The sequence below is a fragment of the Limulus polyphemus genome, unplaced genomic scaffold (genome assembly GCF_000517525.1).
Source record: "Limulus polyphemus unplaced genomic scaffold, Limulus_polyphemus-2.1.2 Scaffold26, whole genome shotgun sequence".
In the NCBI taxonomy this organism is placed as follows: Eukaryota; Metazoa; Arthropoda; class Merostomata; order Xiphosura; family Limulidae; genus Limulus; species Limulus polyphemus.
In genome coordinates, this window is record NW_013665636.1 from 941,685 (window position 1) to 964,527 (window position 22,843).

The following is a 22,843-nucleotide window of genomic DNA, read 5'->3' on the forward strand; positions in this document are numbered from 1 at the left end:
TCGAACCCGCGACCCTCAGATTGTGAGTCGAGCGCCTTATCCACCTGGCCATGCCAGGCCCTATAATTTTGTAAAGCCGTTAATTATAATCAAATTGTTTTTCTTCAATAAATAGTCAAGAACAAAAACTTACTGCTACCTTTTTTTACTGACCGATAAGGATTGTCTGAAACAAAATACATATTTTGTTCAACTGGGAATTCAGATTCTTCAAATATTTAACACTTTTTGCAAATAATTCGCTTTTCAAATTCACAATTATTTCCTTGTCACAACATCAGCTGTTTATAAGTGTTATAATAATCAAACATCATTATTCTTCACCAGTTTTCCACCCTTTACTATGTTTTCACAAGTTCTCGAAGAATGTTTCTCTAACACTGCGTGCTTGAACGTAACAAACTTTTTCTTTCTTTTTAACCTGACATTCTAATTTTCAGCGCTTCCTATGGGGTGGTAAACACTTTCTCTTTTTCCACGCAACCCTTTCCCCTTTAATAAAAATGTTTTCTTGCGCACCCCTTCTTTTTTTTTTAATTAATGAAAGTGAGTTAAGTGACGAGATGTAATACATGTACATACGTTAAAATGCTATACGTGTTGCAGTAAATACTTGTCATTTTCATTAATAAAAATAGGTTAAAACGCTTAATTTTGCATTACTCTACTACTGACTCTACCCTAATAGCTTACCCCCTCAAGAGATCATTTGCCCCCCCCCCCCTATGGGAAACACCGACTAAAAAAACACTGCCCATAATCATAATACACTAGAAACCTTTTCTGGCATCACTCAATAGCAATAATTAAACATTTACCTTCTTAAATATAACTTTTAATTATGTTTAAGGTCAAGTACTAAAATCAGAAAGTTTGCGTGTAATACATTTATTAAAGTATCTTTAATATGTTCTTTTTAAACAAATTCTGTGTTTCCACCACGACATACACACCTTCAAGCCTGTTATGTTGAGAAAGTAGTTAAGAACATTTAATGTACCATAACAAGAACCGACATCTAATACAGAAATTTATAAAAAAAAAACATTTCTACTAACATTTCATCGTTTAACCACCAGACAGACACACAAGGAAGATGGGGGGGGGGGAGTAAAACTGTTGTTCTATGCTAGATTGAAAGCTTTGGCGGAAGTTTCCTTCTTATAATGAGAAGTCACGTGCTATGAAAAAAACTTACACCAGTACCGGTTTCTCTAATTACTTCCGGAAATAATGTGTCTTACCACTTCCAAAGTAACAAAGATTTTAATGAAAATGCTAATACCGCTTCCCGTAGCTTCTGCCATGTTTTCTTGTTTCTTTCATTCAGTTTTTATAGTAGAATACACTACACCAAAGCTTGTAAAGATAGTTTTAACATGTTATATCTAAACAAAATAAATAACTTTTAAACATGTCTACAGTTTTATTGTCATATACTGAGCAAATATATATATATATATATATATATATATATACTCTTACTAATAACCTACTAAAAGGCGAGATAAGCACATTGTTAATTGCGGGTATTACACATCTTTTTTTGTTTATTTATGTTTCAGAATTTCTTACAAAGCTACATAGCCACCCCTAATTTTGGAATGGGAAATTACAGTAAAAGTAATTCGTCAACAGCACCTACCGCCAACTCTTGTCTGAGCTAGTGATGCAGAGCTTTTCCTAAGGTTTTTTTTTTAACTGCACAATTATATTTTAACTTGATCAGTTTTTAATACGTGACGCCTTATTGCACCTCATATATTCAGGCCTAGTAAGAAATGATTCAAAAAATGAATAATATTCTAGTAAATACATTTATTTATCAACTCTGTAATGGAATTTTATAATATTAAATATGGTTTTAAATATTTATCTACTTGAACTTACTTACAAAGGTGAATTTTTTAATGCACACTAGGTAAACCCCCAAAGTAATTGGGTTGAACGTTATTCTTATGACCCAACCACGGATCCGACGTGTGAAACGCCCATTTTCTTTTTGCTGTTACGGGTTCTCAGATTCACAGAGTAGCTAGCCTCCATTACTACTAGGCTATGGCTTGACTTGTGAAAAATGTTTTGAGATGTTCACTTGCAATTTTTTTTATTACTTACTGATCTGTTTTTTTTTTTTTCTTTTACCAGTGCATATAAACAAGCATCAGATGCTGGAGAAGGGAAGCGTTGAAAATGATTTTGTGTTTAATTATTTCAATAGGCTAGGTGCTGTAGCTTTAACATTCAATCCTCTGGCTAGTGTAACTGGTGATCTCAAATAGCCTTAACCCAAACCTAGATACATCTTTCCACATACAAAGATGAAGCAAACAGTGAATAGGGTTTTTAAAATAAAAATAAAAATATTATAAATCGAAACATAGAGCTGATGTGCCACGTTCCACTTAATACTCGCGGATATAACTTCATACTCCCACTATGGACAAGTCAAAAGACTTTTTTACAGAAAATATACAGGGGGAAGACCAAGAACAGAGTGGATAACAAATATTAAAGAGTGGACTGAAATAGGAAAATATGAAAACCTGGTGAGAAAAATACAGAACAGACAGAAGTGGAGGATTGTGACAGCCAACCTTTCTAACGAAGACGGCACACGACGATGATGACAGAGGAAAAGTGTAAAAGAAGGCAAAACCCACTCGACATCTCGGAGATTATTACTGAAGTAGAAGAGGTCTTACTCCTTACTAATGTTTCGCCTTTCTGTCTATTTCCAACAAACAAGGAAAAAGCATTAAAAAACACTTAGAATAACTAAACGCACTGAAGTTTCACGTACTTAAAAGTGCATGCGTCAAAAGCCTCGAGCCCATTTAAGATAAGTGAAATCGGGTAAAAATGAAAAAAAAATTATCTGCCTTTATTCTATCTAGGTTGTATAGGTAGACACTTATAACACAAAACTGATTACATACACACACACACACACAAACGCTGAAGCTCAGCTATAAACATAGTATTTCCGTAAGTGACGCCAAGTCGAGGTCAAACTTGATCACGGCCGTGTACCAAAGATTTATGAAGAAATATACATGTACATTAATCAAACACAAGAATTTACGAGTCTTCATGAACGAAACAACGACGAGAAAAAAATGGGGGAGAGATAGAGAGCGTATACAAGGAAAATTCTGAAGTCTTGTTCTTAAAAATGTCATTTTCTATACCTTCGAATCTTCTTCTAAACTAAAAATACTAATAAAAATGGCATATTAAACTGAAGTAGTGCGACATGCTAAAAATCCATTAAATGTGTTCGTATATTTGATTATATAGATTGTTACATTTACAATTTGTTTGTTCTGTGTTCTTTAACAGCGCTTATATCTCCAGATATTCTATTACTGTACAAGTATTTAACACTTTCATGATGTCAGAAAAAACACGTAGGTTCAAGAAGTCTCGATAGAAATGAATAAAAAACCCTATAACCCGAGCGCTTTCTAAAGGTGGGCCCTTTCTTCTTCAGGGACAAACTGGGAATCACTTAAAACACCCAGGTATAAACCGATGTATTTTCCTAGATTTGTTTGTTTGTTTGTAATTAAGCACAAAGCTACACAATGGGCTATCTCTGCTCTTCCCACCACTGGTATCGAAACCCGGTTTCTAGCGTTGTAAGTCCGCAGACATGCCGCTGTGCCATTGGAGAGGGGGGCATTTCCTACGTAAAATACACTCTTTCAGCGCAAGGTTAACCGGTATAGTTTGTTATTTCACACTTGATTTTCAGGCTGGCGGATTGGTGAATTCGGAAATACGAGAAGATACACAATTTGATCGTGAGGTGATATGAAAAATTCATATGCACAGTCTGGATGTCAAGTGATATGATACAACGATATTTAAAGTACACGGTTTGGCCGCCAGATGAACTCGTTTATTTTATTAAATGAATACCATTTTGACCACCAGAACAGCCTAAATATTTCGAAGATCATATTATAAGGCAGTTTTCAATAAAGTTTTCTGTTTATTCGTTCGGCGAAAATCATCTAACAGAAGTGAGCAATACTTTATGTTGGCTATTACAAGGATACAATATATAAGCTACGATAACAGTTTGTGCTGTTAGTGAGACTAGATCTCTCTTTGTGGACGATGTATAGGTTCGAAGTTAACATATATCTGGGTGCATTTTACTACCTAAAACCATTATTATCCTACTAGTTCTTTGATATTACTGGTACCTTAAATACAGCACGTGTGTGTATACTTTTCTTAACCCGAAAGTTTAAGTTACTATTAATAGAGCGTCTCGATTAACGGTCAACAATTCATAACTTACTATGGGCACATCCTAGACTCTCACACAATGACGTAAATAAAATATCAAGGTATGAAGTTTACATATCAAACGTAAAGGTTGGTAACATACAACGGTTCCCGCTTCTCGCCACACTAAAAATTAATATATATCAATTAGACAGTTAGGTATTACTTTAGCAGAATTTTTTGTACTATATCTTACAACTTTAACTGCGTACTGTATTCTAATGAAATACACTTTCATGAAAATCGCTACAGACACTTTCAAACACATATATGACCAGACAAAATATTAAAAAAAACGAAAGCGAATTTTTTTTACACTATAAAAATTGCGTAAATATATTTTCTTAAAACTGTGTCAAATTAAAAAGTCTGATATAAATTTTGAAATAATAGCCAGAAGAAAGGAGTGAAAAGGTAGGGTATGGTTCACCGCATTAACGTTATAGCATTTTTTAGGTTAATTGAACAAATTTCAGGCATTGTAACTATTGATTACTATGCAGACCTTTACGGACGTCTATCATTTAGTATAACACAAATTTACACAAATGTATTGGAACCGTGCTAGATAGAATGAGGCGAGTTTTATTTTTGTTTGTTTTAAAAAGTTCGTGTAAACAGCTAATGACTGAGATAGTTTTGTTTCCAACCTTTCTCACTACTGCCTTAAAAAGTTAACTTCTACTCATGACAATGTCTCGTTATCAAATTCTAAGTTGAAGAATACGTCTTCTTGCTTTAGAAATTATACATTTAATCTTTCCGACAAATGAACGTGTATTTCTATACGTTACGTCACGTTCTACAAATATTCTCCAGTAAGAAACTTCCTTTGACACGCCCACTGTACACTTGTACTGGGCGGTAACGTCACGATAAACATCTGGTTTTCTTTCTTTCCTATTTAATGTGTATAAAAGTGTATTTGAATGAATAAACAAACTAAACATGATGAACGAAAAATACACTGTGCCAGGAAAGACGTTCGTTTTCAAATATTAAAGTTGGTATTCCGTTTTATAAATATAAATATCACTGCCCGCAGCAAGAAAGAGATGTAACCTCTACTCTTGGTTAAACATTCCTTTACTGTTTACATACGTGGCTTCAGGTTAAGCAAGACATTCAACAAAACGAAGTACTTCTACCTTTGAGACGACAATTGTTTTTCTATATCAAGCAACTTTTGTACTTGTTTGTTTTTAAAATAAAAATAAATTTCTAGCCGGTATTGGCTCGCTTGAAGCGCGCAAGAATTCTTTTTTTACTCCATAAACATGTTTCAGTCGACTAAATAATGAAACCCAATATTAAATATTTAGTTACTATGCAAAAAAAAGCTTTTTGTCAGTTATACAGCTGCCAGTAGGTGGCGATAATTTCAAAAACGTGCGGGTGTGTGTGTTTTCTTATAGCAAAGCCACATCGGGCTATCTGCTGTGTCCACCGAGAGGAATCGAACCCCTGATTATAGCATTGTAAATGCGAAGACTTAATGTTGTTCCACCGGGGGACTTCAGAAACGTTGAAAAACAAGAACTTTTAAATAACTTGCAAAGTAGACGAGTTTAGTAAAAACAACTTTAAAACGCTTTCATTTATTTCCAAAATTACACTAACGATTATACGCATAGAATATAATATACCTTTAAAAACTGTCTTCCATATATAAAAATGTGCTACAAGGCGTTTAAACTGTCTCTTCAGAACCGATTTTGTAGAATGTAGCAAATGGAAAAACAAAGCATGTTTAAAGAGATTGTTTTTAAGTTTATGCATAATAGAGACATTAAAATATATCTTGATCTATTAAACTGTTATTATTACCCACTAAAGAGAATAATGAAATATAGCCGGGGTCTGAAACATCCAAAACTCAGTTTTTATTTAGAAAATATTTATCTTATGAGAGAAAGAAAAAATACACGGAGCCTTGGTCACGATTCGAGTGAAACTTGGTGACAAAAAAGTTAATTCACTACATAATGTTCAAATGTTATGCCGAACAAGCTTACTACACCTTTCAGTAATAACAAGTATAATTCACACCTGATTCATAAAGGCAAGAAAACAAAAAAAAACAAACGTGACCAATACGCCGTGAGCCAGGTGGGCTTGTGCATCAGGCTCGTTTGACTCATGCTAGGTACGTGCCAGTACACAGGAAGTGCAGCTGGCAAAACTGAGTGGATCAGTTATTTCTGTAGCGAAGTTTCTCTAGACTATCACTAATGTTTATAAATAAGACGTTTTTATTACATATGGACATATATCTGTTTCACCCAGAATAAATTCTAAAAATTATTTGTGTAAAGTTTTGTATTTCTTTTAAATCTTATAAACTTATAATTCAATGATGGATAGTTACAAAGAATTAATAATAAAACTGTCATACAAATGCAGGTTTCAGCTATATAAAAATTGCTCAAAAGAACACGTAGTCTCCTACTTAAAATTGTCTTAGCGCAGAGGAGAGGTTAAAGGAAGCAAGTTCACCTTACAAATTCGTTCTTCATTTTTTCTCTATACCCATAACTAATCATTCAACTGCAAAACTTCACCTCACGAAATTCTCTCTTTTAATACCTGATCAAAACATGTACCATATGGTGTAAAGTGAGTTTATATTTTGTACATACACTTAGGGTGGACGAAAACGTACCATCCGACTTAACGGACTCTACACGTAGAACATAAATCTGCAGTGAATCAACTTGACCTCAAACGCAACACCATAGGCCTTAAATTGACCGGTAAACTGGTTAAATAATCGAAAACCTGTATTCAATATCGTAAATACCTTCGTATTAGCGACGGTTCTTTAATTTTAAGGCGCCAAAGACTGTAAGACCTAAACTGGTATACATACAGTAACCAACTTAAAAAGGCTGTACACTTCATACACAACAAATGAAGCAGATCTACACACACAGACTGACCAAAAGTGACTACCATTTGACAGGAATAGGACCTTCACGTAACAAATAACCCTCATGAGAATATACACTGCACTGCTTAACCTCAGGGAAACTATGTGTAGTAATAAACTCATATTGGCTGTATGATAACGGACTTTAAATGAAGTACTTAACTTGTATTCCTGAATTAGAATATCTTCATGAGCTATAGAAAAAACATCTTACATGAAGAATTTGAACACTTGTTGAAATTAACATATAACTAGAAACCTCTACAAAATATAGTTTTACAGTACGATTTTAACTAAAACCTCTACAAAAAGTAGTTTTACAGTACGATTTTAGCTAAAAATCTCTACAGGATGTAGTTTTATTGTCTGATTTTAACTGAAAACCTCTACAAAAAGTAGTTTTACAGTTTGATTTTAGCTAAAAATCTCTACAAAAAGTAGTTTTACAGTTTGATTTTAGCTAAAAATCTCTATAGAATGTAGGTTTATAGCCTGATTTTGAAAACTTCAGTTGCTGTGAACATTACATCAGTCACCAGTGGTGTAGAAAGGAGTTGTAAAGTGGGGGCACTTGGCTAGACATGTAGATTTTACAATGAGAGATTGAAAATATAAGGAGTTGTAAAAGCGGGGATGCTACAGAACCTCCCAGTTCCAATACATCTGATGAATGTTTTAACATACACTGTCTACGAGTTAACTGCAGTATACAAGAGCATATGTATACACACTGTAGTAATGCATCCTAAGGACCAAAGTGTCTGTACAAAAAAAAAAAATAATAATGGTTCCCAAAAGAGAGTAAGAATATTCGAAATTTGATATTTATGCAGGCCTGGGAACTTAAACTTCATAAAAGGTGTTTTGGTTTTAATAATGGATTTTCCGTAATTTAGCTACATAGATTTTGAAAATAATATTAATTTTTTCCTATCAGGTAAGGATTTTTAACAAATTGGGAAGAAATAAAAAACTTACTTAGATCGAATTTACAACAAATACAACATAATATGTTTGGGTCATTTGAACAACCTATTGTTGCCATAGCAATGAATAAATAATACTGAAAAGAAAAAATAATGTCAAAGTGCACCCACAAATAAATACTATCCAAAATGGCACATCATGTGGTCTGTTAACTATATATATACTAGAGGGTTCTAGAACGATTGATAAGACTCTCAGGTAAAGAAATCTATAGCCAGTGGTTGTCAACATTTTAAGCATAACAAAATGTGACCCAATTTCAATGGAAATGATTCACTTAGGTAAAAGTACATATGACGTTTTGTGAAAAATCTGTATGTGATGGAGAAAAATGGATATCACTTTTGGATTCAGGATACAGGAATTACTGTAGAACATGTAAAAATTAAGACAATAAAAACATTGCAGGCCTGTGTTATCTCACCATACTATTTTTTAAATAAATATTTAGAAATGTTCATTGCTGTACTTCCATACATTGAAACAATAAAAACTATCATATAGCAATACAGACTATCATAAAAACTAATGTAAAATGTTTGAATAAGATATATTTTAACATACCTAGTCATCAGAACAGAAGGCTATAATACTCTACCAAAACTTTAGACAGTTTATGATTAACAATATACTCTGTATAAATGCTATCATTTTTCTAATATTAACAACACTTCATACACATATTACTATCTTTCTGTTACTTTCAAATACATAACATACGCACCCCACCCCACTGTCACTTTCCAGACAACTGCTTTATCTACTGAAATGCATGTACATAAAGGGACAAGATACTAGAAAAACTAATCTTTCCTTCTTAAGAATCTAACTGCTTCCTCTCCATCCCACAAAACATGCAAAAAAGTAGAATATAACTTTTAAGATTTTGCTTTTATTTAACAGTTACCAGTGATAACAAAAACACATATAAAACTGGGATTTGGACATTAATAAGGTGACTTAAAATGTACTGGTGACCCAACTGTTTGCATAATTTCTATAAATTTAAATATTTAATGTATATTTATCATAATATTTATATTAAATGTGTTAGTTTGCAAAAATTGTACAAATCAACTGTATACAGATGCAGTGTTTTTTAAATATTTGTAAGATGTTTTTCTGCAGCTTTCACAAATAATAGTATGCAATCAAGTGGGATATTTTTCAAATAAAACTGTTACAAGTGTTTTTATAACAATATAACAAACAATGTAAAAAAAAAAGTCTAATGTGCAAGCATAACAGCAAAACTTGTCTTGGACATTGGTCAATAAGAATTCCACACCTCTGACATATATGTATCCCGTCATCAGTTTTCAGTTTTGAGACAGAATACTTCTTGGACATTTATATATATATATATATTTATATTTATAAAATAAACTCTTACAGAAAAAGATATTTAATAAACTAAGCTTAACATTTCACATATTATATAAAAAAATACTATAGCCATAAACATCTATTATTCAATAAATATCAAATAATACATTGAATAAGACAAGTTACTAAACCTTTGAAAAGCTCTAAAAGCCAAAAAGGTGATAGGCATTTACATTACAAGTAGGATAAAATTTCTTTGTATACTTGATAGCTATCACTAAATGGTAGTTGCCAGTAAAATGTAAATGTTTCGTAGTAGTAAAACAACATCAAATTTCTAGTAAAAAATCTGAACTCCAACTTACCATAATCTATAAACTGAGACACCGTTTTTTCTCGACGAAGCGAAGAATTGCAACATTCTTCATAAAGAACCAGAAGCACATCCAACAGAGTTTCTACACTGAAACTGTTTCCACTAGCAACAACAGGTCCACCAAGAAAAAGCTGCTCCAATTCCCTCAACCTTTCCTCTGGACCCATGTTTTTTTATTATTTGTACTCACGTCACACACATGAAACACTATCACATCCTTTATTTACTACAATTGAAAATAATGAAATACTACCTTACAATTTTGTATAGCATACGATGGTAGAAAGCTTACATAAGTTAAAAAGACTATTCCTCATTGCTTAGTTACCTGAAAAATGCGCATGGATGTGAAGAGTGAATAAAAACCTGTTGTAACATTATATAACAAAACTGTGTAGCTACTTGGAAAGATATTCAAGTGATCCTTGATCTATATGTAGATGTATCAATGTTTTGTACAATCCACATCATACACAGTCACTTCCATACGTGTCATGCTCTTTCTTATACTGAGCAAATTTTAAAGGCACTACTTGATTTCTTGAACAAAATTTATGTACTTTACATTAATTGGAAACATGCACAATCTTCTAATGTTATCACAACATCTTCAACAAAAGTCTCAGCACATGAAGAAACATTCCACCAGATTTATCACACCATTTGTAGGAGGTGCTGGAAAAAAACAACAACAAGAGTTAGGGTAGTTTCTTCAGATTAATATATGTTTTAACACAAAAATATTCACATAAATATGAGAGTAAAATAACTAATGCATACCAATAATTATTAAGTATGAGAGGCCTGTGAATGTTGCCTACAATTCTCCTTTTTCAAGACAGAAATCACATTAACATATAAATTATTAAAGCACACAAGAGATCCTTCTTCAGCTTATTAAACATTTTATGATATGGTACACACAGTTTTAATCATAAAATGAAGAAAGAAAAGGATAAAATCATTCAGCTTGTCAACGACACCATTCCTACTAACAAACTAATGTAGCCCTTTGCATCTACATACTTACCACATCTTGCAAAAAGTTCAATAATTTTAAACTAAAGATTACCAAAGCATTCAACAATTTTATAACTCCAATAGAGAAGTACTTATGCTGAACAATGAGGATGAACATGGGCTACTCAAGCTTATTACTCTAATGTTTAAAGACTTACTCTTAACATTATTATTCCAAGAAAAATATCTCCTAATTACAATCTATCCAAGGTCTGTCAATTTTAAAATCTTAAATCACAGTCAGTAATTATTTGCTCTAAAGAAAACAATTCCTCCATGATTCTAAGTTTCTCTTCATTGTCAAAATGTTTAAATCCAGATATAATTCTTATTCTGTCTGTAACTTCTAATCACTCTTAAAAACTTCTATAAATAAATCTCAGCATTCTCAAATCATTTTCCTTTTCAACCCAGCAGTTTCTCTTTTAAATTCTCATATTCAAAATGCATCACTTGATGCTGTTTAATAACTGAAACCTATTTACATTGTTTTTGTAAATTAATCTTTCTTATCATTAATGATTTTAGAAAGGTTACTACAACATGCTTTCCACCACCAAGCTATTTTATATCTACTTTTTAACTTGCCCACCAATTCCACTAGAACCCAGTATGCTATATAAACATTTTTGTGGTAATTTTGTGAAGATTTTCTGAAATTAATGATACATGTGACATTTAACAGGACGCCATACACCCCTCCCCCAGTAAAGAAAAAAGATGAAGCCATAATAAACTCTTTATGAGGCAGTAAAATATCTTTGAAAAACATTTTGTTCTGTTTCTTAAATGACAACTTTCAAGATTCTATTGGAGCTATCTCTCACAATAGAGTACATCAAACAAACAGGTCTGTCCTTTCCTGGGTCCTACCTCAACTCCTTCTTTCAATAATAGGTACTATATAAACACTATTATCTTCCAATCATCAGAAATTGTATTCTTTCTTAAATACTTAAAAAAAGAAACTGGGTCTTTGACACTTCTCAAGTCAACTACTTCAGTATTTCAAGTTAAATTCTGCCATACATCATCTAAGCTCTAATCTAAAGAATTTATTTTTTTTAGCTTTAAAGAAAGCATTTTTATACATTTTTCTCCTTCACTAATAAAAATGGTGTTTAGCACTTTGTTGAAAGTCTAATATTATCCTCAGGATCATAGCCAGCACTACATCATGGGAGGGAGGGTTAACTTCCAAAAAAAATGTGGACCTTCTTCTAAACAAAGAATTTAAGTGATTTACATGAAAGTGTTCATAAAAAAATTAGAAGTGGACCTTTTAAAATGTTAAGGTGGTTGTTTGACTCCCCATCCCCCACCCCCAACTACACTCCTGATCCTGAACTCTTATATTTGTAGTCTTTTGTTCATGTGGGTATTAAAAAACCTTGAAGTCAAGTTTGATGTTTTGAGCTGTAAGACTTTCACAGCCACATCTAACATATAAAACAATTTAGTTAATCTTTTTTAAGTTTAAAGAAAACAAAGTTGGAACCTCCATTTTAACACTACCCTTCACATTCTTGTAAGTTTAGCATTTTTCATTTATTTATAAATATACTATTATATTTTGGAATTTTTAAAAATCTGAAGAGAAAAGTTTACATTAAATACATTCCCATTTTTAAGTTAGTTTTGTTTAACTAACAAGTATTAATAAAGCTTAATTTACATTTTTCTTCTTTGTATCAGTCACTTAATCTCTTATACAGTGTATCCAATTGTGAAATTTATAAAATTGGCTTTAAGGGAGAGACATAAGAAATTATGGGCTTAATACATAAATCTAGAAAAATGTTATTTTGGCAATTTTGTTATTCATATCTCACCATTTTGATATTTTCTAAGGCAAAAATTCTTCCAAATTTGCTGATTATATCACAGTTATGGAAGAGGCTAATGTTATTGGGCAGTCTTGTATATGTTAGTGGGAAATGGATATTAGTACTGAGAAAAACTATGTATACCTTGTGTCTTTTTTCAATTTGGAAACATATTTGTGTGATGGGAGAATTAATACTGATGTAAAAAATAATTTGTTTTTAGTGTGATTGATAACAGCTTGAAGTTTCCTTAACGAAGCTATGTAGGATTCACATTTACGTGTATTTATCAAAAATCCCGATTTAAAAATATAAGAAAGTTTTTGTTAACTTGAATATAACTTTCATAATACCTCATTAAGAATATTGGATTCAGTTTTGGTCCTCTGATAGCAAGAAGAATAACATTAAGATAAGAAAAGTGCAATGATAGGTTACTATTAAATGTATATAGTTCAAGAAGTTTGAGTTAAAACAAGGAGCTTCAAATTTGGACTTATATTCTAAGGAGTGTAGAAACTTCATTGATATGTTGAAAGTTATTAGAAGTTTAATAATCAAAGAATAGGTGGTTTATTTTAATGCAAATCTGAATACCTTATATATTTAATAAATTCAATCTTTGGAAACCTACATCTAGATTTGTTTTATAACAAAATTACTTCTCTCTCTTAGAGTTAATATACTTGTGAAATAGTTTGTCTAATAATTGTGATGTGTGTGGAGATAGTCTGAATTCAGTGTGTGTGCTGTATTGGCATTCGAATGAGCCTCTTGTCACTTGACAGTACTTGGGTAAAACTGTACGTTTATCATTTATTAATATTTCAGTTTCCCTAATTGGCCATTTAAGAATGAATTATGCATTAGCTAGAACACACTTAAGTAGCATACTTTTCCCAAGCCTTATTATTATTTTTTTACATATTTCTTATCTAGCTCAGTGCTCGGTTTCTTATTCTTGCAACTTTTGAAAACTGTAATGTCACTATTTAAGAGCAATTAGTTCCAAAATGCTCTGATACAACACCATTATATCACTAGAAACAGGGTTAAAAATAACATCCTCCCTAGCAGACTCATCCACATGCTGAGCATGAATGCAATCCCCCACAATTTCAAACAACTCTTCAACCTCATGTGTAGGGGGAATTTCCTATTCAACTTTCCATAATAATTTATGTTTCTGCAGACATTGCTGTCATTAGGAATAACCTGATCAATAAGCTATCTGAAAATGATAAAATTTTTCTTCTACCCTTTATCTTAGCAATCTCAACCAATATACACTCCATTTTTTTAGTTCCCAATTTATATCTAAGTGATATAATATTTCCTGCAAGTACTCAACTTATTTCTAGCAAATAAAGAATCCCTCCTCCCTTTTTCTTTAAAGAAATGTTTAAAATCTAGTCATATCACCATACTCTTCATTAAACATGTTAGATATCACTGATATTGCTGACCCCGGTTAACAGAAAATTATCAAAAGATAAAGATAAAACAATTACTAACTGGAATTTTTACAGTCCTCCTGATTAAGACAGGGACCATAAAATGTAGAAGTCATTCTTGTTCTACTTTTCACAATATTCAAAAACTTTTAGTCTGGCCCTCAGGGCATACGAGTTGTAATTATGTGCATAAAAAATTATAAAATTTTAAAGCATTTAATGCTCTATCAAAATATGTATGATATATTACATATGGTACTTAATACCATTCGCAAAAAAGCTTTAGAGTCAACTTTCATATAATGACACAGAGTTATAACCTTTCACCCATATTTGAAAGTTCTTTTTTGTTAAAGGAATATCTTTATTCACTTTAGTTCTTAATATTTTGTAATTATTGTTACTTTTTACTGATTAATTCCTCCTGTCCTCTACTTCAAAAATTCCTCTTATTTTTGATTAATATTAAAATTTTCACATTTTTTTAACTAAGAAAACTTTAATACATGTACCCAATTATGCTGAAGTTTAAGAAAAAAAAAAAAATATATATATATATATGTGTGTGTGTGTGTGTGTTCTTTAATTTATCACTAACCACACTTTAAATTTTTTCCCAAATTATTCTTGTTAAAATTTATCATGATCTCATCCAAGTTAACTCCTCATAATATTTTCTAACAGCTAAAGAATTGCCTTAAAAAAAAAGAGCGGGAAGTCACAACAAGATAAAATACGATCAACTTTACCTTAAAAATGAAAACTTTATCATTATGATGGTTTAAACTTAAAGGTACTTTTTGAATTATATTGTAAACCATGTCAGTCTCATATTTATAAAACCAGAACAATTAGGCAGTAAGGAGTAAAAACAATGACTATGTATGTAACATCAAAAACATCTTGAATGCTTACATAAATGTAATATGCTTTGTGTTTAAAAGTATAACAAAAAAGACCAGTCAATCTTTTCTCTAATTAAAGACATTGCGTATTAGTGTTGAGTTAACACTAGACTGGTGTCCTTTTCTTCAGTTTAAGACGTTTTTTAATTCATATCAAGAGGTGATGTATCATGGAACTAATATAGTTGTTTACAACAAATATGTTTTTTTCAGCATAACTATTTGAACTTCTGTATAAATGTCCATTTAATAACTTTTAACTAATTCTTCAATATCTCTTTCAAACATGGATATTTGTATATAAATAAACAATAGATTTATTAGCAAGCTTTCTCCATTATGAAATAAAGTTGTTTATTTAACCACAAGCTTTCAATCTCTTTCATGAGCTCATCATCAGGTAGGAGGCTAGGCTTAACTCTTAATGCTTTTTTTGGTAGTCAGTCAAACAACTAGAAATACATCTTATATTTAAGTTACAAAAAGTTAGTTATTTGATAAATATCACAATGTTAAGCTTGGCCTACTTGAATAAAAAAATTTATTCAATGGTGAAAAAAAGCCTGTTAACTCTGTGTCATTATTTATTACTGCCTTTTTTATCATGATACAAAAATAAAGATTAAAGTTAAAGCAAATCGTGGATTTTATTTTCAGATATATTCATTACCCACATCTGAATATTTGATATAAAAACAATGAAAATATCATATACTTTTTTTGCATATTTGTCGTATACCTTGTTTATCGTAAGTTGAAATCAATAACATCAGTAATGAAATTTAAAGGCTTTGTATAAAAAAGTGTTCAAAGATACTAAATATTTTGTATTAGGTTCACTGTCAAAATTACAATATACAATACTGTATATAAATCAGATTGTACTACAATTAACTTGGCTATGTCACACTCATTTGTACTTAAGAATTTCATTTTAACTTGGCATTTCAGTTCATTTTGGTGCTGTTAGAAGCACTTCCCAAGAAAGATTCACTCTATTCATTTCGATACAAATACATTTTATAGAGAAGGCAAAATGGTGTAAAACAAATGCTTTCATGACTTAGAATGTACTTACATTCTGAGTTATTAACATTATGTACTGTAGCGAATAACGAACTTGAGTTGGCTTCATTCATTAAGATGCTGTTTAACTTTACGATGATGGATAAATATGTATTCATAGTTTGTATTCAGAGGATGTAGTTAGTGTAACTTGCTCATGCTTTGAGAATTGAAATGACATCTGGGTTATTTATAACACGAGGAAAGTCCTCAAAAATATAGAATATTAAAAAAATATTTGAATACAAAATTTCATTTCAGCTCTAATGAAGATATTAGTGCAACATAAGCTACTCCTGTTAATGTTTTAATTTTAATAGTTGAAATTCCATTTGCCACAATAAGGATCCATGGAACATAACAGTGGATTCAAATACACAGTATTACAAAAATCCAACTATGAAATACCTAAAGAATATACAATAGTGTGCACACTTATTAGAACACCTTAAAAATTTCATTTTATGAGCTTTACAGAAAAAAAAAATTGATTTGCTATAAAAGAGTAACTTGTAATTATTGCAAAATAATTTTAGGGTAAACTATTACAAAATTAGTAAACAAACAATGTTAAGTTTCTTCAATGCTAATATTTAATTTGATCATCTTCACATCAACAAAAGCTTGGTATCTTCAGGGAATTGTATCTTTGTATTTTCTTAGTCTCTAGTATAATTTGGTTCATTGTTTTTTTGTAACTGTGTCCAGAGCTTATTTCTTTAATACAGTTGGTACTTTTGTCAACCATGGAGTCAAATCCCAGATTTGTTCTTTAAGATTAAGACTTGAGCTTTGTGGCAGCTACTCCATTTACTAGAAATCGCCCAAGCTTTCTTTCTTTGTCAAATAAGCTTAACATTTATTGGTTATGTACCCGAGGTCATTATATTTTTTAAATACCAGCTTTTTTCCATAACTGACTAATATATTGTGCTGTTTATAGTGGTTCATGATTCCAACAATTTTGTGAAGAAAACCAACACCATTCACATATATTGCACCCTACTCTATCGCACAGCATCCTGACTGTTGGCACAAGACACTCTTTCTGCAACTTCTCATTGAACAAATATGAATATATGCTTGTTGGAACCCAAAAGTTCAAATTTAGACTTGTCTGTCCAAAGAACCTTGTGGCATTGTTCCAAAGACTATGATACATGTTCTTTTGGAAATTTAGTGGTCTCTGATATATTTCTATCTAACTATCTAAGACTAGAATACATTTTTGTTTGCAAAAACTAGTCTCTTTGCTATGTTCTCTTTATGTAAGAAGAGCCTTCTTGCTGCTACTCTTTCCAAAAGGCCACATTTCTGCAACATTCTTGAAACTGTCTCTATGAGACAAGATAATGTCATAAGCAAGACTTTTCAGAGAATCGATTATTAAATACATGTACCTATTATCTAACATCTCTTCCTTGTCTGATGTTATAGAACGGTTTCTTCAAATCTGTCCAATGTTTACTTCACAATACTTAGTGAACGGCTAGGGTCTTTCAAAATTTTTTAAAACTCCAACCAGCAACTATGTAAATATTTGTTTCTTTGCCAAAGAGTGTTAATTTTCTATGATTTGACTTTTAAACGGATGATGTTTAAAAAAAATCCCTTATATTCCTACATGTACATACACGAAAAGCTCAGAATGTGAAAATCTCAAAATTTTGTCTGTGTAACTGGTATAGAAACTAAAGGCAATCATGTGTGACAATATTGCACCACTTTATATTTATATTACATACCATAAACAACTTTTAAAAAATCTAAGGCACTTATTCATTTATTCACTTTTCTCTCACAATTTTAAACTAATTAAATGTATAGCATATCAAAGTCACTTACAAATTGAGAAAATCAATAATTTGCCTAATTTTGATGTTTTCTTTCCCCAATATTTTAAATTACAATGGTTTTACTTCACAGGCTCAACAAATTAATTCTACAGAAGAAATGGGGTGTTCTTATAAACTTTGATACTACTTTATATATAGATTAATTTTAGAGAATGCTATATACTAATGGTCTCTGATATAATGACATATTTCTATCTTACTCAAAAGACTATGAACATTGGTTACTAGTACTTTCAAGTTACTATGTGAACATGACTCCTCTAATCAATATTTTAAACTATATGAAAAGTCTTGTAAAATATAAATTGTGTATAAGATTTACTGAATAATTGATGATTTGTATTACACATGAAGTATTCATTACCTCATTTGTTTCATTGATTACCAAAGAAGCATCAAAGTAGAATGATAGCTATCTTAGTTGTTTGTAGATTTAATATCCAAAACATGTTTATAATTCAGTAAAAACATGAAATGAGTATAATTCATATGAAGCAACTGTATTACTGTCTCTCAAAATTTCTGAACATGATAATTCTGCCTACTACTCCATAATTTCTAAGTCTGTTCTACTCCCGAACTTAGGTAAACATTCAGAACATTTTCCTAGTACCAATAATTCAATTAAAAAATATCTGAATTTTTATGCAACTCTTCACATTTTCATTACTTCTTTCCTGCCATAATCCACTTCAGACCTCTTCAATTCAAACTTAGCTTTTCTGAACTCCCTTTGCAGCTAAATCAAGTCACAAATACAAATATATCTACACTTGTCATTCTTTGAGTCCTAATAATTTAGAACTCTTATTAATTACATCTCATTCTAATCTTATAACTGTCTTAAGGTGACCCCTACTAGTCAGTTTTTAATAATTCCATTTGGTTTACTCGTAAACTTTCTTAATCTTAATGCTTAACACCTAAACTATCAGTATTTACTGAAAGAATGAAAAGAATAACCCCTCCTTCATAACTCTGCCTAACTTTGCTCACAGTGTTACCAAAAAAAGTGTAATTAGTTCTAATGTGCACTCCTGTTTCATATTCCTGACACTTCTGTCTGACTGTTAATGCTCTTGTACTGTGTCATACTGTGCTAACATTATATTTTTTTGTGTTAATTTGTTGATCAATTGGTACCGATAATCAAAAGTTAAAATTTTCAGAAAATTTATAAGATATTTTTTCCAGTTCTAGAGAAAACAACAGAAAAAAAAAAAGATTTATGATCAACTGACTTATCCAACATATTTACATGGTTTTCATTAGATGCCCAGTACCAGGTAAACCACCTGCCAACTTCAGCTAATTACATCTCATCCATCTAGCTAATTTAGTGTTGTATATTCCTATTCCACTGGTGTTTTTATGCTGGAAGAACTCTGTCACCAGTATCATTCTAACTGCAATCTATTTAAATATTTTTACTTTACAAAAGTTGTTTTGAAATCATTTTCAAGATGAGAGAGTGAGAAACAGAAATTATAGGTACATATATTCCCATCAGATGGCCAGTGACATGAGCTTAGTGCCTATTCTTTGCTTATTCACATGTAACAAAATATAACTGTATTGTTACTGATTAAATCAACAAATTGCAATACACATACAAAAGAAAACATTTTGAAATTCACTGATAAGTTTGCCTACATTAGAGGCATTGTCAGATGGAACAAGTAATGGTATTCAAATAAAAGGTGCTAAAACACTTCTGGTTCAAAAAAAACTAAAACAGAAATATAATGTAAATTCATACAATACAAATAATCCTTTTCATGCTTTCATTTCTTCATCATATCACGTAAGGGTTTTATTTGGGAACTCTGGACTGGTATGTACATTTAAGGAAGTTAGCAGTGAAGATGTGCAATTTGTTAATAGTGTTTGCAGATTGGAGGAGGAGTGGGACGTTATCCTTATTAAAGTAGAGGCAATAGATAAAGAGAAATGTAAACTGTTGGAAATAGCAGCAGGATTTCAAGAGGAACTTAAGCTTTTACATACAAGAGATACATCAGCTAACAATGACTTTCAGGAAGTTAGAAACAGTACTATTAGGGCTAAAAGTAGTGGAGTTAATTGCAATTAGCATGTTCTATTTAGCAACTGATTTTAGCCCTTGGCTTGTGCAGATGAGGAACTATTGCAAGGAAGGAAAACAAAAGGGATAAAGAAGGATGTGAATGATAAACTTAAGGAGGTTATAGTTATAGGTGATTCTTTGACAAGGCATGTGGATAGGATAATCTGTGGGGGAAAACAATTAGATTATGCTATCCAGGAGAACAAGTGGAGGATATAATTAACAGAGAAGAGATATAATAAGGCTAGCAATGATGCAGTTTTTGTTATGCACATAGGGGCTAATGATGTAGGGAAAGGTAGGTTAGATGAGATAATTGATAAGCACAGGGGCTGACAAAAGCATTTAGAGAAAAGGGCCATAACTGAATTTTGTCAGGGATACTGCCCAGAATTAGAGCAGATTGGCTGGTTAAACTTGTAAGGTCAGTTTAATGGGAGAAGGAAGCTGTTTGGAATGGATGGTTTACATTTAAATATGGTAGGGTCTGGCTTGTCTGCAAGGGCTATTAACTCAAATGTAAGGGAAGAAGATTTAAGCTAGGACTAGAAAGTTGTGAGGGCCAGAATAAACTGAATGCAAAAAAAAATAATAGGTAGAGAAAAGTTTAGCATAGAAAATGAGCAAGGAAGTATAAGAAAGAAAACAGATGACTTTATGGCACTGGTAGGAATAGATGATTTTAATATAATAGGAATAACTGAAACATGGTTAAATACAGAATTCTATTATAGAAATTTCTTTGAAATACAGGATTATAGGTTATTTAATAGGGATAGAATACTAAAAAGAGGAGGAGGAGTGGATTTATATGTAAAATGTGAGTTAGTTTTTGTTGAAGTTAAGGCTATCAAAGATAATAACAAGGAGATTGATTCCATTTGATTTTCTATTAGGAGATATTTAGAGAAAAGGCTTTTAGTGGGAATTTGTTACAAACCAACAGATGATACTTATGAAATTAATGAACAACTTTACAGTGAGTTTAAGATTTAAGCAGTTAATGAGGTCATAATTATGGGTGGTGTTAATTTCAGGCATACAGATTGGGAAATGATAGTCAAACCATGATGGTGAAAGGTTTCTGGAAACTGTTCAAGATGGCTTTCATCACCAATTAGTTATGGAACCTACTAGAAACAATGCTATTTTAAATTTATTCTTAACTTCTAATATAGAAATGGTTGAAAGCATGGAAATTGGGGAACATCTGGGTGCAAGTGATCATTGCTCTATTACGATCAATGGTTTTCTACATACGGAGATCAGGAATAAAAATATTTTGGTTACAAATTTCAAAAAAATAAATTTTGAAGAGATGCAACATGAACTATCTGTTGTGAATTGAGCAGCTGGTTATTTGGAGCCACTAATCAAATGTGGAAAATCTATAAAGATTAATTTCTAAATATTCAATATAAACATATTCCTTATAGAAAGAAAACAGTGGCTGCAAGTAAAAACCAGGTTGGCTCACAAAGGGTATAAGAGATAAAATTAAAGAAAAGCATCACAAATTTAAGAAATTTAAATTGACTAGTATGATGGGAGATTTACAAAATCATAAAAGATCAAGAAAATTAGTTAATCAGGAAATTAGGACATTAAAAAGGATGTAAGAAAAATGGTTGGCTGAAAATGTAAAATTTAATAGTAAGAATTGTTTTAAAAATACATTAAGTGTAAACAAAATGTTTAGATGGGGTAGGACCTTTAAGAGATGATAAAAGAAGGCTAATATCTAATGATTATGAGATGGCTGGGTTATTAAATTTTGCTTTTTTTTAAGTTTTTACTAATGAGGGTTTAAGCAATATTCCTTATCTTGAACAGTTGATAGATGGAAACAAGATTGAACAAAATGATCACATTAATTCTGAACTTATGAAAAAATAGCGAAGTTTAAATAACAATAATGCTCTTGGGTCAGATAATATTTCCCCAAGGGTTTGTTAAGTATATGTGAGCCATTTGCTACTATCTTCTACAAGTCCTTGAATAGTGGGCCAGAGGATTGAAAGTTTGTTAATATTACTCCTCTTTTCAAGGGAAGTGATAAAAATTCTCCCAGTAATTATGGACCTATTAGTTATATATAAGTTATGGGAAATTTCTTGGAAAGTTTGATAAAAGATGCTTTGCAAAGTCAGTTAATAAAATTTAGAATTTTACTGGATAGCCAACATGATTTCACTAAGGGAAAAATCTTGCCTTACAAACTTGAAAAGGTTACTGCTTATATATATATATGATGGTAAAGACATGGATTTGGTATATCTGAATTTCCAGAAAGCATTTGACAAGGTGACACATAAAATGTACACTGAGTGGTCACAAGTAAATAGACACCTAATTTTTCATCATTTAACTGATTTATGCTAACTAATTTGTGTTCACAGAGCACTATATAAATGAAAATGGTCCGCACACTAATTATCTTGTGCTACAACATGCCTAGAACTCAAGGTTCTCTTGAATTGTCAGATTTTGTTAGAGGAAGGATAGTTGGTCAAGCAGATGGTGGAATAAGTCAGTGGCAAACTTCGCAGAATTTGGGAATCCCGCTTTTGACAGTCAACAGAATCATCGTGCAATTCAGGAAACTCGGCAAGGAAACAACTGAGCAGCATCTGGGTCATCCTGGTTCATCGGAGAGGACAAAAAGGTCTATCAAGAGGAGCATCGAAATGGATACCAGATTAACGACTGCAGAA

At 31.5% G+C, this 22,843-nt stretch overlaps 1 protein-coding gene across 2 annotated transcripts in view; it reads right to left on the reverse strand.

The window, feature by feature from the left end:
• Positions 1-22,843, reverse strand: part of LOC106459248 (serine/threonine-protein kinase MRCK alpha-like) — a 143,320-nt gene that overhangs the window by 112,296 nt on the left and 8,181 nt on the right. For both annotated transcript variants that reach the window (XM_022385785.1, XM_013918850.2), the window contains exon 2: positions 9,907-10,592. In XM_022385785.1, the coding sequence (XP_022241493.1) occupies positions 9,907-10,084 (178 nt within the window). In that variant the 5' untranslated portion in view covers positions 10,085-10,592. The remainder of the gene's footprint in view (positions 1-9,906; positions 10,593-22,843) is intronic.